The sequence below is a fragment of the Bos mutus genome, chromosome 9 (assembly GCF_027580195.1).
Source record: "Bos mutus isolate GX-2022 chromosome 9, NWIPB_WYAK_1.1, whole genome shotgun sequence".
NCBI classification, from domain to species: domain Eukaryota; kingdom Metazoa; phylum Chordata; class Mammalia; order Artiodactyla; family Bovidae; genus Bos; species Bos mutus.
The window spans coordinates 69,213,839-69,229,959 of record NC_091625.1 but is presented as its reverse complement, the minus strand read 5'-3'; the positions used below and the strand labels follow the sequence as shown (position 1 = coordinate 69,229,959).

Genomic DNA, 16,121 nt, shown 5'->3' with positions numbered 1-16,121 from the left:
GTCAACTGCAGCGTTCCAAAGCTTATGGAGAAGAGGATTTGAAAGTGCGAGATCAGTGTAGGCTCCAGCCTGGTGGCCTTGTCATAGTGTGGGGAGTTGATTGAGTTTGACAGGCTTTTGTCTTATGACCTATTAAAATGCAGCGTCTGCAGCCTGTGCATTTATCCTGTGCAGTTAACCTTGGTGGATTTGTTGTTAGCTTATTTGGGAAAAGCCTCCTGAACCACTGTTATTTTTTAGCTAAAGAATTTAGAGTTTACTTCACACAGAAATAATATTAGACTGGTTGTAGATGACTGCTTGATACCAGGTGAGTTTTACGTTGGGGCTGCGTAAGGATCCCTCGCGGAAGGTGGTTGTGGGATGACTCAGACGTGTATTCCCTGATATCGCTTATGACAAGATGAGAATTTTGGTGGTGTTTTTGCTGTTGGGAGCCTAGTTATGACATTACTGGAAGAAACTGCAAGTAGGTGTATTTTTCTTCTCTATAGAACATTCTGTTTAATGATGGTGGTCCAAAGCAGTGTTCCCCGAACACTAGGAACATCACAAAAGACATTTATCAAGAAGATACCGGCTGCCTACCAGTGCACTGGGAACATGCAGTTACTTATTTGCACAACAGTACCCCCTTCATGGAAGCACAGGAGCAGAAGGGGGTGGGGAAGTGGTGGACAGGAAACACGACATCCTCATGCTGCTCAAGCCAGTTTTATTCCTGCCTTCCCCTCTAAATGAAGAAGAAGCTGCAGACCAAGATTGGAGATATTTGTGTGTGACCAGCTTAGGAATTTAATAAGAATCTTCCCATGCTGTTTTACTCTCCTTTGAAAACATTTCCTCAGCTTTCAGAGAAATTATTTCCAAGTTCTCTGTTCCAACTCCTCCAGCAGAGAATAAGGAATACTAATTTTTTTTTTCCTACTTGTGTAGGCACCAATATTTTTGTTAGCAAAGACAGATTTTTGTTTTAGCTTCACTCTGAGAAGGATAAAAAGCTGGCAAGGTTTCCTAAGGAACTCTAGGGGCTATTATTATTTTTATGAAATGAATACTTGATGTACTTCTTAAAAGATGTCTGGCTGCTCTAAAAGCTTAGGTGTTTGAGCTTTTCCTGCTTTCAAGAACAGGCTATACAGGGTAAGGTGTGGGTTTGTAAAGTATGCTGAATCGGAGGCTAGGAAAAATCATTCTTTTGAGAAGGCAGAGATAATCTTAAAGGTCATATGGTAAGAAATCAATTTTATTTTAGGCTGTCTTAATGCTACTGCTGAGCTGGAATAGATCGGAAGGCTTTTGCACCCAGACTGTTCATTTATGAGGCCAGAGCTATGTGAGAGGTCAAGGTGACATCGTCACTTGTGGCAGTATGGCATTCAGGTTGTCTCCAAGAAAGCCGACCAGTTGTGCTGGGTTCACTTAATGCATACGATATTTTAATGCATAAGTATTGTCCTCCTTTAATAAAGTATTTAAGTCTTCAGTTTGCAAACGTCCACCCAGTGGTGTCTTTGTCTCCATATCTGCATCTCTGCACCTCATCTACTTGGTCGTCATCCATTCCCCATAATCACTGCTGTTTTCCTTACGCTTAAATAGGCAGATATGTACATGTGGATTCACGTACTTATACCTCCAGCACACATTACTTTCAGCACACAAGGTGCAGCATGTCTAATGTGCTATCTGAATCTTACTTTTTGGACTTGTGTAACTGGGAGATATTTCTGTAGTAGGGGGAAACCTTCCTCTTTTTCTTTATAGCTGCATAGTATTCTGTTGTATGAAGGTCGCATAGTATCACCTATTGATGGACATTGATCTGGTGCTGTTACAAGCAGTGTGATAGGGAATCATCAGTGCGTAAGTGTTGTACATATTCGGATGTATCTGTAGGATACATCCCCACAAGCAGAGTAACTGGTTTAGAATGTGTACGCATTTGGAACTTTGATAGCTGTTGGCAAACTGACTCCCATTGGATCTGTCCCAATTTACTCTTTTACTGGCAATTATCTGAGAATGGCCTCTGTTCCCATAATCTTGCTCAGTGATTACATGATTAAGCTTTTGGATTTTTCCGTGCTAAATTTTTAGCCTGTATTTATTTTACTATGAGTGTGTGGTAAGCATCTTTTCACGGGTTCATACATTTCATGGGTCCTTTGTATTTCTTTTTTTCCTCTTAACTCTTTACTCATCCTTCAGTCACTTCCCTATTGGACGGTTGGTCAGCCCAGCTGACAATTTATTTTGGAAGTTTTTTCTTTAACTTTTTATTTTGTATTGGGGTATAGGCTGTTAACAATGTTGTGATTGATTCAGATGAACAGCGAAGGGACTCAGCCATACATATACCTGTGTCCAGTCTCCCTTAAACTCCCTGTTTTGGAGTTTTGATGTTGAAGAAATTTATAACCAGGGCTGTTTTATTAGGCTTTGTATTCAAATTACTTAAATTTTGCTAGAGAGCAAATATATTTCTAGCAAATACAATTGAGAATGAGAATTAAGTGCTCTTTAAAAAGCGTGATACCTGTTTGTGTTTTATGAGTCTTTAACCAAGATTTCCCATGTGTGACTTCCTGAAGAGATGACAACAGTGGTTGTAAAGAAAACCACGGTCAGCTTTTCAAACTGGTTGTGATTTCTGAATTTAAATTACCAAACGTTCTGAACTAATGGCGAGTGGTTTAAATATGTATTGCTGCTAATATCGCTACTTCTGTGCCCCATGAGGCTGAGAGCAGGCTTCTTTCATCTCTGTTATTGATGTCTGGTACAAAGGTTATGACAGTCCTCAGAAAACCTTTGAAAGAAGGAGCTAAGATGCTGATATAACCCACATCCTGAAAGTGGGTAAAACTTGGCAGGGGCTCTGTTAAAACATGTTGCTTTGGATTGTAGACCACCGAATGGTAGTAATAGTTTATGGATTTTTGTTTTTCAACAAATCACGAACTTTAAGGGATTGTGCTAGATGCTGGTTACACTACAGTGGAGTTGTTTGAGATTGCTGGCAGGATTGCCCGAAGTCTTTGGAGCCGGATGGCCTGGGTTTGGATCCTGGCTCTTCTGTTCATTTACTGCTTGTGTGGCTCTGCTCTCGCCGTGGATCCTCATTTACCTTCTTGATTCTTGTTTACCTTCTTCATCTGCAGCATGGAAGTCATTTTAGTTTCTCCCACAAAGGTTGTGAGTATTAAAGGAATTGCTTCATGTAAAATCTCTAGAAGAGTGCTCAGCCAATAGCTGATATTATCATTATGTATTGTTATTTCTGTTCTTACTATTAATATCCTTAGTGAAGATACAGACATTGTCCCTTCGTTTTTAGAATCCCCCTGTGATGACTGTGACCCAGCATTTATTATGAATTTATTTTGTGCCAGGCACTTTATGTATAGCATCTGATTTAACCCTTAGAGTCACCCAGTGTTTATGTATAAATATCTTTGTTTTGCTGATGAGGAAACTGAGACTCATTGAGTCTCAATAACTTGTCTGTGGTTCCGTGGCTAGTATGAGACAAGAGCTGGAACCCTAACTCGGTCTCTTCAGTTCCTAGACTTGATCTTCAAACCATCATGTTATTGTATCCAAAGATTATAGTTGGTTTTGCACGCAAGGAATGTAGCTCCGGCTCTGGCCTTTACAAAAATTCAGGGCCCAACCTGAAAGAAGGAATTGAAGCAAACACAGTTCATCGATAATTCTGACCCCTCAACTCAGTGTGCATAATTGATTAACTAGGAGCCAGCAGCGTTCTGAATGTCTCTATCGCCTTGATGAGGGTGTGAGGCTGGAGCGCCCCAAACGACGAGGTTTATGTGCATTTTGATTATGAGAATGATGGTATGTAGCTTTGGGATCCTTAATGATTTATGCACAGCCTCTGGTATACTGAGCTCCAGGAAAGGGCAGCTGTTCCTAGGATGACTCTAGTTGCCTGTGGAAAAGACTTTGCCTTGCTCAGATTTCTTTCTTGACTTGATTCTTAATGAGAACAGCAGAGACTTGGTTTTAACAAATCAGATTGTTAGCACTTATCTTAGGTGTTTTGGGGCTTGGACATTGTGGAGAATAATGCCTTGATTTTCACATACCCTCCTCTCCAGTGTATGAATAAGGGGAATCATACTTTGAACTCTAAGATAGTTTGTTTCATTTTTATGTAGAGTTGATAGAATGACGAATTAATGGCTTATCTCTCTAATATTAACTCCAATGTGCCGTGCTTTGCTTAGTCGCTCAGTCGTGTCTGACTTTTTATGACCCTTGGACTGTAACTTGCCAGGCTCCTCTGTCCATGGGGATTCTCCAGGCAAGAACACTGGAGGGGTTGTCATGTCCTCCTCCAGGAGATCTTCCCAACCCAGGGATCGAACCCAGGTCTCCTGCATTGCAGGCAGATTCTTTACCATTTGAGCCACCAGGGAAGCCCAGGAATACTGGAGTGGGTAGCCTATCCCTTCGCCAGGGGATCTTCCTGACCTAGGAATCGAACCGGGGTCTCCTGCATTGCAGGCAGATTGTTTACCAGCTGAGCTACCAGGGAAGGCCATTAACTCTAATACTAGGTTTTAAAAAATTGAACATCTGGAAAAAGTGGAACGTTTGGACAACCATGGCTTTTAGGCATGAGAGCTCTAAAACCCAGTGGGGAGTAAATTGTCTGAGCTGGTACTATTATGTATCCCTAGTTTCTTAGGTCTTAGTTTCTAACGCTTGCCTCAGAATATGCAGAAACTAATAGTGATTGCAAGTAACTGTACCCCCTGCTTTAATTGTTTAAACCACAAGGGGCAGTATGTTATCTCATGTAATGGGAAGCTCAAATGCAGGACCTGGTCACCAGTAGCATGCACAGTAGGCTGGTCCTCTTCTCTGTAACTTTTGCAGTGCCTTCTGCTATATGCCACTTTGTCTCCAGGCCTTCCCCACTCATGGATTATTCAAGATGGTAACAGCATTTCTGGGAATCACATACCCAGTGTTTAGGAGAGGGGCCTTCTCTTCTTGTGGCTCTTTCTAGAAACAGGCGTCCTTCCCCAGGAGCCCACCAACAGACTTTTACATGTTTTCCTGGCAAAGGGATGGGGAACTACCATGATTACCCTACACCAGAATGCCATTACCTTGTGGCCTGACCTGGAGCCAGCCTTTACTGGCACGCATGTGGAAAAGAGAAAAGCTGAACAAAATTTGAGTTCTGTTAAAAAGTAGTGGAAGGCTGGAGGAAATTCATGCTCTGAATGTAATCCGATCCTGCCTAGACTTGAGTTAGCAAAGGGCTACAGTTCATATCTTTTGTATATGTGGGTTTAATTTAAACCAGATGTTTACTTATATCTTTATAGAAATAGTTCTGTCTCTCTTATGGGCCCTTTATCCCTTTAAAATAAACCAAACAAACGATGTAATGTGTTATTAAGGTAACTAGGGTGGGCAGCATTGAATTATTTAAAAAATAACTCTTGTTTACCCTCACTGTATAGATAATTTAACAAATATTCCCTTTGAAATGTAGTTGTATGTATTTGGATATGGGATATAGTATTTTCTAGACCTTTTGACACGGAAGAAAAATAAACCTACAAAGGAGAGGAATTAATTTTAGTCGGCTCTCAGCCTGCCCGTTTTTGTTATTCCTTCTCCCTCTCCAGATATTTTTCTTCTTTGCTCCCTTTCTTCCTCCTCATCTTCCCTCCTCCCCTTAAAAAAAAAAATGTTGACAATTATTTGAGAAGCATCGTTCTTATTACTTCCTAAGTAGAGTTAGGTGACTGCTTGGTCATTCCTTTTTTTGGATTGCTGTTTTGTTTTTCTCACATTCAGAGCATTAAAGGAAGGTAGTAGGTGTATTAAAAGACCTTTTCTTGGGATCCAGGCTGTTTGGGGAGATGAACATAAGAAAGTGATTGTGTATATCAGAAAGTGGCTCCCCATATCCTCTGCCCAGTCACAGTGATGGATTAAAAACAGGATTTGTCACACTGGAAAGTGACCAAATTGGAACTGTGTACACGTTGCCAATATTTTTAAATTTTGTCTTTCTTGCACAATTTTGTTCCTGTCTCAAAGGAAAGCCTCTTTCCATACTTGTACCCCCATTTTTCAAGTTTAGAAATGCATATTCCCCATTCTGTTAATCTTGACTTCCCTAACGAATGGGATAACGATAGAAATCAAAGACCTCCTGTTGCTTGTGATCTCAGCCAAGGTTGGGAGCTACTCAGTGGGCAGCAGCTCCTGCCCTCTTCCTCCTGGACAGGGATTTTATTAACAGTGAGGGCTCTTAGAGTAGCGCTGGTTCTCCAAAGGTTTTAAGGAAACATCTGGACCCAATAATGAACATGAAGTTCAGCTTGAAGTTCTTTGTAGGAGTGTCTAGATCGTGTATCTTCTTGCTTGGCTTTGCTTACTGTTGTCCACTGTTTAAGGGCTGGTGTTTTGCTAATGGTGTTAGCATAATATAACAGGGTAGACAGTTTAGGCCAGTGGTAGTGACAGCACCTTGGAGCCTGCCTCCTTTTTTAAACATCAGAAAAAAGAGTAGTTTCATGTAACACAGCTCTTTACCTAACCTGTGCTGCTCCTCTGTTGATGATAGTTTTCTGCTTGGTTCTGTGTTAAATGATGTGTGTTTTTTCTCATGGAGCTATTACAATAATGAATGCTTTTATCAACCCAGATGGAGCTTGCCAACATGGTAATTGTGGCAAAAGCTCATGCCTGTCTAATGGGCTGACTGTTCACAGCAGTGTTCTTTTTGGTTGCTGATAAGTAGGGTGGTCTTTACTTAGTATGTTATGTAACTATATTAATGATGGATTTTAGGTATTTGTAATTAAAGCTTATTGGAATGAGCATTGCTTGAGTTTGAGTGCTTTCTGGTTTTGGCTTTGCCCACCTGGCTTTGTAATCTCAGGCAAAGTCTCAGACTCAGCCTGAGTCTTGCTGAGCCTCAGTTTCCTTGTTGATAAGATAAAATGAAGGTATTAGTCCAGACAACACTCATTCAGTACATATTTATCTGATGTCCCTTATGTGCCAGTCTAGATGCTAGGAACATAGCAGTGAATTAAAAGAAAGATCTCAAGATCCCAACCCTCAGGGGGCTTTCATTTTAGTTGGAGGGCTTGTGTTCCATGGCAGGAGTTTCCATTTTAGTGGGCAGTGGTATTTAAAGGCTTATCCACATTTGGAACTCTGAGTGGTACAGGCATGATAATTATGGTGAATGGATGTGCTATAATCATGTTTTCTTGATGGTGGTAATTTGTTCAAGAAACTTTTATCAACAAAGAAGGTAGTGTTTAGGTTTGATCTAAACACGATCTCTTGAAACTATTTTAAGAATGTATTTATTTACATAAATTATATCCACTCTTATTGTTGAATATTTACAATCCAATTAGCTGTTTCCATTGTAATTTATCTTGTAATTTCCCTTTGATGGGCAACACTGCTCGGCTTTGAAATTCTTAAAACAAGTCTTGGGAGTACATTGTGCTTGAAGAGGACTGCTCTGTGAGGCTTAGTGTTGCAGTGTGGCTTATCTGTGCTCTTTGTGGCTGTAGTAGCACCTTGTCTTTGGTTTTGATCCATCAGCTCAATGCTGGCTACATGGCCAGGTAGTAGCCTTCAGATATGGTTTTCATTGTGGTGAGAATGCCTCTGTACATTTCTTATTTGGGGGAGGGGAGGGCTTCCCACATGGTGTAGTGGTAAAGAACCTGAATCCGCCTACCGACACAGGGGATGCAGGTTCAGTTCCTTGATTGGGAAGATCCCCTGGAGAAAGAAATGGCAATCCACTCCAGTGTTCTTTGCCTGGAAAATCCTCTTGACAGAGGAGCCTGGTGGGCTATATTCCATGGGGTCGCAAAGAGACAGACACAACTGAGCACACACACACATGCATGCTGGGCTAATCATAGCAAATCACAGAAAAGATTCATGTTATTCTGGAGTCATTTTGATAGACTGATGTGAATCTTCTTTTGAGGACTAAGTCCTTGGCTCTGGTTGATTCAGTCTTTGATATACAATGGAGCTGTGACTGCATTACAGAATATAGGTGTATACAGCTGTGTGGTCCTCCATTCATTGGTCTTAGACAAGTCACTTAACAAGTAACTTAACAAGTCACTCTTCCATTTATTACTGTGCAATGGGGCTAATACCTACCCTGTAGGATGTTCTGAGAAGCAGAAATCATATACGTGATGTCTGACCCGTTAAGCAGTAATAGATTTTTTTATTAAAATGCAAATAGTAATACTTTTAAATATAAAGAAATATAAAGAAAGCTGAGTGCCGAAGAATTGATGCTTTCGAACTGTGGTGTTGGAGAAGACTCTTGAGAGTCCCTTGGACTGCAAGGAGAGCCAACCAGTCAATCCTAAAGGAAATCAATCCTGAATATTCATTGGAAGGCCTGATGCTGAAGCTGAAACTCCAATACTTTGGCCACCTGATGCAAAGAACTGACTCATTGGGAAAGACCCTGATGCTGGGAAGGATTGAAGGCAGGAGGAGAAGGGGACGACAGAGGGTGAGATGGTTGGATGGCATCACTGACTTGATGGACATGAGTTTGGACAAGGCTTGGGAGTTGGTGTTGGACAGGGAAGCCTGGCATAGTGCAGTGCATGGGGTTGCAAAGAGTTGGACATGACAGAGTGACTGAACTGAACTGAATACTTTTAACATAATAGTGGAAACTTTAGTTTTATATTTCATTGCTTCTGAAATATTTTGACCCCAAATCAGCTTTAGTTGATCAGTCTCCAGATTGTTTCTCACAGCTAAAGTAGTTAGAGAACTGCCAATTATCTTGGTTGGCTTAGAAAAGTATGAGGCATTTTTGTTTTAATTTTTACTAAGGCATTGATTTGGCTCTTCAAATGTAATGAGAGAATATTGCCAAAAGTCAGCTTTGCTCATTTCATGATCAATGTAAATAGTATTTTCCACTTAATTGGTACCTGGAAAATGGTACCTTAAAGAAGGAAAAAAAGATTTTCTGTGCAATATGGAGCTAGTTCAAGTACTCATATAAGAGCCTTACTGGAAGACATGATTTTGAACTTTATGCACGTAAAAATAAGATGTAAGATTGGACATGTATTTAATATAGGTACCTAACTATTCCCTCTTCTGTAGCATTGCCCTCAAGGACATTCCTGTGCTCTGATCTCCTTGTTTTACCTTGTATTTCTTCTCACCTGTGTCCTTCTACCTGTCCCTTAAATATCGGTGGTTAGAAGGGTTCTCTTCAGAGCCCTTGGAGCTCAAACTACATTTTCCCCTCGGTGATGTCCCTATCGCTTGTGCTTTCAGTCATCTCTCACATGACGACAGCTCCCACATCTGTATCTCTAGTGTGTATGTGGTCTCCCTTTAAGACTTGGGTGTCGAGTGGCCAGCTGAACACCTCCACAGACTTCGTAGTCACAATAAACTAAAAATCAAGTTTGTGTCAGCCAGACCTTCTTCTCCTGTGTTGCCTATTTCCATGAATGGTTCTAACATCATCTCAGTCTCTCATGACCTAGGACTTTTCCTGGACTCTTTCTTCTCATGGACTTGCAGATTTCAGATAGATGCCACGTCATGTTCCATCTTTGTCTTGACCATCAGATTCATTTCTTATCCTATACCCAACTGCTTTCACCATAGTGTAGACCATTATCTTCTCATGCTTAGATTATAGTATCAACCTCCTAGATACCTTTCTATTTCATTCTTTTCTCTCATCCTGTATCTCATCCTCTCATCTCATTCTTCTCTCTCATTTCATCCAAATATGAATTTGATTACTTTACTCCTCTACTTAAAATTCTTATATGACTTCTCATTGCTTTTAAATCCACCTCCAGACCTTTCTTAGCATGACATGCAAAACCTTTTGTGTTCTGGCTTCAGCCTGTTTCTCCTACTTCATCATCACCAATTCACCTTCCTCCTTCCACTCACAAGGCCCCACTTCACTTGTACAGTGTGTTACTGTTCAGTACTTTTGAGTTTCCTGTGGGAGGAGTATTCTCATGTCTCTACACACTTGCCTATTTCTGGCACATGTTTCCCATTTGACCCATTATTTTAAAGCAACTCAAATGTTGACTTTTGCAGAAAGATTTGTCTGATAACTCTCTTGTCCTAATCCTGGTTAAGTGTTCATCCTGTGCTCTTTGAGCAGCGTGCTTTTGATTCATCTATAACCCACTGTCCTTGAAGCTAGTCTTTATTCATGTGCTTAGTATTTGGTACATTGTGGTGGTGGTTGGTGACTTAGTCTCTGTATTGTGTCTGACTCTTGCAACACTGTGGGCTGTAGCCTGCCAGGCTCCTCTGCCCATGGGATTTTCCAGGCAAGAATACTAGAGTTGGTTGCCATTTCCTTCTCCAGGAGATCTTCCCCTCCTAGGGACTGAACCTAGGGACTGAACTTCTCCTGCATTGTAGGTGGTTTTCTGCATAGCAGGCGGATTCTTTACCATTGAGCCACCAGGGAAGACCTATGCCCATGAAATACAGGCTGACTAAGTGAATGTTTTTATGCTTGCCTATTAGAAGTATATGGAGAAGGCAGTGGCATCCCACTCCAGTACTCTTGCCTGGAAAATCCCATGGATGGAGGAGCCTGATGGGCTACAGTCCATGGGGTTGCTAAGAGTCAGACATGACTGAGCGACTTCACTTTCACTTTTCACTTTCATGCATTGGAGAAGGCAACCCACTCCAGTGTTCTTGCCTGGAGAATCCCAGGGACGGCAGAGCCTGGTGGGCTGCTGTCTATGGGGTCGCACAGAGTCGGACACGACTGAAGCGACTTAGCAGCAGCATTAGAAGTATATGACAATTTAAAAGTTATATTTTAATTGAGAAATCACCCCTTTAAAGTTTACAATTCAATGGTTTTGAGTATATTCACAAGGTTGTTCAACTATCACGTCGAGTTCCAAAATATTTTCATTACCCCAGAAAGAAACCCTGTACCTATCAACAGTTGCTCCCCATTCTCTACTCCTTTTAGCCCTTTGCAACCACTAGTTTGCTCCTTGTCTTTGTCTATTCTTGAAATTTTATACAAGTGGCTTTTTGTATCTGTCTTCTTTACTTAGCCAGAGAAGGCAATGGCACTCCAGTACTCTTGCCTGGAAAATCCCATGGGCGGAGGAGCCTGGTGGGCTGCAGTCGATGGGGTCTCGAAGAGACACAACTGAGCGACTTCACTTTCACTTTTCACTTTCATGCATTGGAGAAGGAAATGGCAACCCACTCCAGTGCTCTTGCCTGGAGAATCCCAGGGACGGGGGAACCTGGTGGGCTGCGTCTCTGGGGTCGCACAGAGTCGGACACGACTGAAGCGACTTAACAGCAGCAGCAGCAGTCTTCCACTTAGCATGATGATTTCAAGTTCATAGGGAAGCATGTATCAGTACTTCATTCCTTTTCAAAACTGCTTCATATTCTGTTGTATGGATGTACCACATTTTGTTTATCCATCCGTTGGTGGGCATTTGGGTTGTTTCCATTTTTTGACTGTTATGAATTATTAGAAAAGTTCATTTACAAGTTTTGGGGTAAACATATATTTTCTTTTCTTTTGGGTGTATACCCAGGAGTGGGGTCACTGAGTCATACAGTAGCTTCATGTTTACTTTTTTGAGGAATTGCCAAACTGATTTCCAAGTGGCTGTACCATTTTACATTCTTTCCAGCAATGTTGAGGGTTCCAATTTTCTAACAACCTCACCAGTATGTGTTCTTGTCTTTGATTATAGCCATACTAGTGGATATGAAGTGGTATTTAATAGTGGTTTTGATTTGCATTTCCTAATGACTAATAATATTCAGAATCATTTCGGGTACTTATTGGTCATTTTTTCTTTGGAGGAATTCTACTCAAAGCCTTTTGTCCATTAAAAAAATTATTATTTTTTGTTCTTTACTGTTGAGTTGCAAGAGTTCTTTGTTCAATTCAGTCACTCAGTCATGTCCGACTCTTTGCGACCCCATGAACTGTAGCACGCCAGGCCTCCCTGTCCATCACCAACTCCCGGAGTCCACCCAAACCCATGTCCATTGACTGGGTGATGCCATCCATCCATCTCATCCTCTGTTGTCCCCTTCTCCTCCTGCCCTCAATCTTTCCCAGCATCAGGGTCCTTTCAAATGAGTCAGCTCTTCGCATCAGGTGGCCAAAGTACTGGAGTTTCAGCTTCAGTGTCAGTCCTTCCAATGAACACCCAGGACTGATCTCCTTTAGGACGAACTGGTTGGATCTCCTTGCAGTCCAAGGGACTCTCAAGAGTCTTCTCCAACACCACAGTTCAAAAGCATCAATTATTTGGCACTCAGCTTCCTTTATAGTCCAACTCTCACATCCATACATGACCACTGGAAAAACCATAGCCTTGACTAGACAGACCTTTGTTAACAAAGTAATGTCTCTGCTTTTGAATGTGCTGTCTAGGTTGGTCATAACTTTCCTTCCAAGGAGTAAGCGTCTTTTAATTTCATGGCTGCAGTCACCATCAGCAATGATTTTGGAGCCCAGAAAAATAAAGTCAGCCACTGTTTCCACTGTTACCCCATCTATTTGCCATGAAGTGATGGGACCAGATGCCATAATCTTAGTTTTCTGAATGTTGAGCTTTAAGCCAACTTTTTCACTCTCCTCTTTCACTTTCATCAAGAGGCTCTTTAGTTTTTCACTTTCTGCCATAAAGGTACATATCTGAGGTTATTGATATTTCTCCTGGCAATCTTTATTCCAGCTTGTGCTTCCTCCAGCCCAGCATTTCTCATGATGTACTCTGCATAGAAGTTAAATAAGCAGGGTGACAATATACAGCCTTGATGTACTCCTTTTCCTATTTGTATATTTTGTATACATAAAAAAGAGTTCTTTGTTTATTTTGGATATTGGACTCCTCAGATATATAATTTGCAAAAGAGGTGAATAATTTTAAAAAGTGTAGTACTGATACGTACTACAACATGGATGAAGCTTAAAAACATTATGCTAAGTGAAAATGCAACATATTGTATGATTCCATTTATTTGAAATGTCAAATAGGCAAATCTATACAAAGTGAAAGTAGTTTAGTGATCTCAATGGGCTGCAGGAAGTGGGGGTTGGAGAGTAACTATTAATGACACAGGGCTTCTTTTTGGGATGATGAAAATGTTCTGGGATTAGAGAACGGTTTTTGAATATACTTAGAATCACTAACTGTATAGTTTAAAAGGGTGAATTTTATGGTATGTGAATTATACTTCAATAAATCTTAAAACAATAAAAATCCAGTGTACTTTGTTTTTGAACTTTTCAAGTTTGTACCACTTTTGAAGATAGCTGTGAAATTTTCCATTGGTCAGGGCGCCAGGCCTTTGAGTACTTTCATCATGGGCAAGCAAGGAGAGCGTGCAGTGTCTGCTGTCCCTGCCCATTTTTTTAATTTAAAAACTTTTTATTGAAGTATAGTTGATGTACAGTATTATGTAAGTTATAGGTGTACAACATAGTGATTCACTATTTGTAATGTTTATACTCCATGAACAGTTATTATAAAATACTGGCTATATTCCCTGTGTTGTATAATATATCCTCGTAGCTTATTTATTTTGTACCCTGTGGTTTGTACTTCTTAATCCCTTACCCCTATTCTGCCCGTCCCCCCTCCACACTCACCACTGGTAACCACTAATTTGTTCTCTGTATCTGTGAATCTGTTTCTGTTTTGTTATATTCACTAATCTATTTTTTTAGATTCCGCATATAAGTGATATCATACATTATTTATCTTTCTCTGTCTGACTTATTTCATTTAGCTTAGTACCCTCCAGATGCAAATGGAAAAACTTCATTCTTTTTTGTGACTTGAGTATTCCATTGTCTATATACACTGCATCTTTATCCATCCTTCTATTGATGGGTATGGAGGTTGCTTCCATGACTTGGTAATTGTAAATAATGCTGCTGTGAACACTGGGGTGTGTATTTCTTTCCAAATTAGTGTGTTTGTTTATTTCTTTCTGATATATACCCAGAAGTGAAATTGCTGAATCACACAGTAATTCTTTCAGAGTTTTGAGAAACCTCTGTACTGTTTTCCACAGTGGTCGCACCAGTTTCCATTCCTAGCATCAGTGTTTGAGAGTTCCTTTTTCTCAGCATCCATGTCAGCATTCGTTATTTGCGTTCTTTTTGAAGATAGCCATTCTGACAGGTGTATTGTGGTTTTAGTGTGCATTTCTTTGATTAATGATGTTGAACATCTTTTCCTGTGCCTGCCTGATTTTTTTTTATGTCAGTGGTGCTGTGATACTTTGAAAGTCCCTCTTTCTTTATGTAAATTTTAGACCAAGAGTTACTTTTAGATTTAATTTCAGTTTTGTTTTCATTAGTTGTAAAAGGATTGAATATTAGATGCATTTCCTTCACTCCTATGATGTCTTTATTTGGTTTAAGTTGGGACCCCTAGATATTTTTCTATAATCACATATACTAAGAAAATTGTGTATGAGGTCGGGTGGTATGGAATTTTGGAGTTTTGATTATAGTTTTAGTGCCTTTCTTAAAGACTAACTTACATTGGGATAGTGATGGTGAATTATGGGGTTTAATATTGGAACAAAAAAGATATTTGTGTTCATTTTAATTTTCTCACAATTAGGTACCCAGTACTTAAAATTCATTTTTATTATACCTAACATTTCTTTAGATATTGATTTTAATTTGTGAAATTGCAATGAAATATGTCTCAGGGTCTTCTAGCATTATGAGTAGCTTAATATCAGTAGCTTTAATATTGTGAATGAGGAAAACTAAGTATAGAGAAAAGCAATTTTCCCTAAAAATTTGGGGAGTGGATTATTTTTTCATACCTAGATGAAACTGAGCAATAACTACTTTTTCTAGAACTCTTGACGATTTGAAGTTTTCTCTGTACTGTAGAATTAACCACAGTTAAGTCTATTGTGATGCTATTTTGGTTCTTCGATTCTGATAGAGATTTCTAAACATTAAGGATGGCAGTCTCCATTTTCTCTTGTGCGTCTTAACCTTTTTTTTAAAATGTATTTTCTCCCTGTCATCTTTCTGCCATTCCCCTCCCCACCCTTCTTTACCCTGCCCCTTGCCTCCAAACTAAAATGGGGAGAGTTTGTAAAATAACTCTTGGTGGTTTTGTTTTGTTTATAGAATAAGCTGTGACCATGACTACTGAAGTGGGCTCCGCATCTGAAGTGAAGAAGGAATCTGACCAGTTAGGAGCAGATGCAACCAAGGAGAAACCGAAAGAAGTAGCAGAAAATCAGCAGAATCAGACATCTGATCCAGAGGAGGAAAAAGGTTCCCAATCATCTCCTCCAGCTGAAAGCCAAAGTAGCCCACGCCGCCAGAAGAAAGAGAAAGATCCGTCTGAGAGCCGGGGGATTTCTCGATTCATACCCCCTTGGCTTAAGAAACAAAAGTCCTATACCTTAGTAGCGGCCAAAGATGGAGGAGATAAAAAAGAGCCTGCCCAACCTGTTGTGGGAGAACAGGTTTTAGACAAGGAGGAATCTCTTCCTGAAGAAGAAAGGCGGGCCAAGGGTGATGCTGAAGAAACAGCTCAGAGAAAACAACAGGAGATTAAGGTTGACGTCAAGGAAGAGAAACCTCTGGTGAGCAGTCAGGAGACACAAGTATTTTGAGAAGTGATTGTCTGGAAGTGAAGGCTTTGATGGCATAACCAGGTTAACGGAACGGATTTGTTTTGAACCATTTCCAGATTTCTTGTATTCAGATACTGCTTTGGCTTACTGTATCTGGAATATGGATCTTGGAGGGTCTACCACAACATTCTGTTATTCCTTTTAAAGCTTTCAAAATAAAGCAAAAAAAAAAAAAAAAAACCCTGTATATGCAGATCATAAAAAAGTCATATTTATTCATTTTAGGGTTAGACAAGTACTCTCAGGCAAGGATCACCTCGCTTCTTAAATAATACACACTTTTGTATCTTTGATTTATTTAAGTGTTTAAGGGGTAGGAAGAAGTAGATTTGTATGTGTATGCATTTTGGTTGCCTGTTGAAGCCTAAGTTTTGCCATGGTTA

The 16,121-nt window shown here is 40.2% G+C and overlaps 1 protein-coding gene across 9 annotated transcripts in view; it reads left to right on the top strand.

The window, feature by feature from the left end:
* Nucleotides 1-16,121, top strand: part of EPB41L2 (erythrocyte membrane protein band 4.1 like 2) — a 210,926-nt gene that overhangs the window by 83,720 nt on the left and 111,085 nt on the right. For all 9 annotated transcript variants that reach the window (XM_070376666.1, XM_070376673.1, XM_070376672.1 and 6 more), the window contains exon 2: nt 15,224-15,687. In XM_070376666.1, coding sequence (XP_070232767.1) covers nt 15,238-15,687 — 450 coding nt within the window. In that variant the 5' untranslated portion in view covers nt 15,224-15,237. The remainder of the gene's footprint in view (nt 1-15,223; nt 15,688-16,121) is intronic.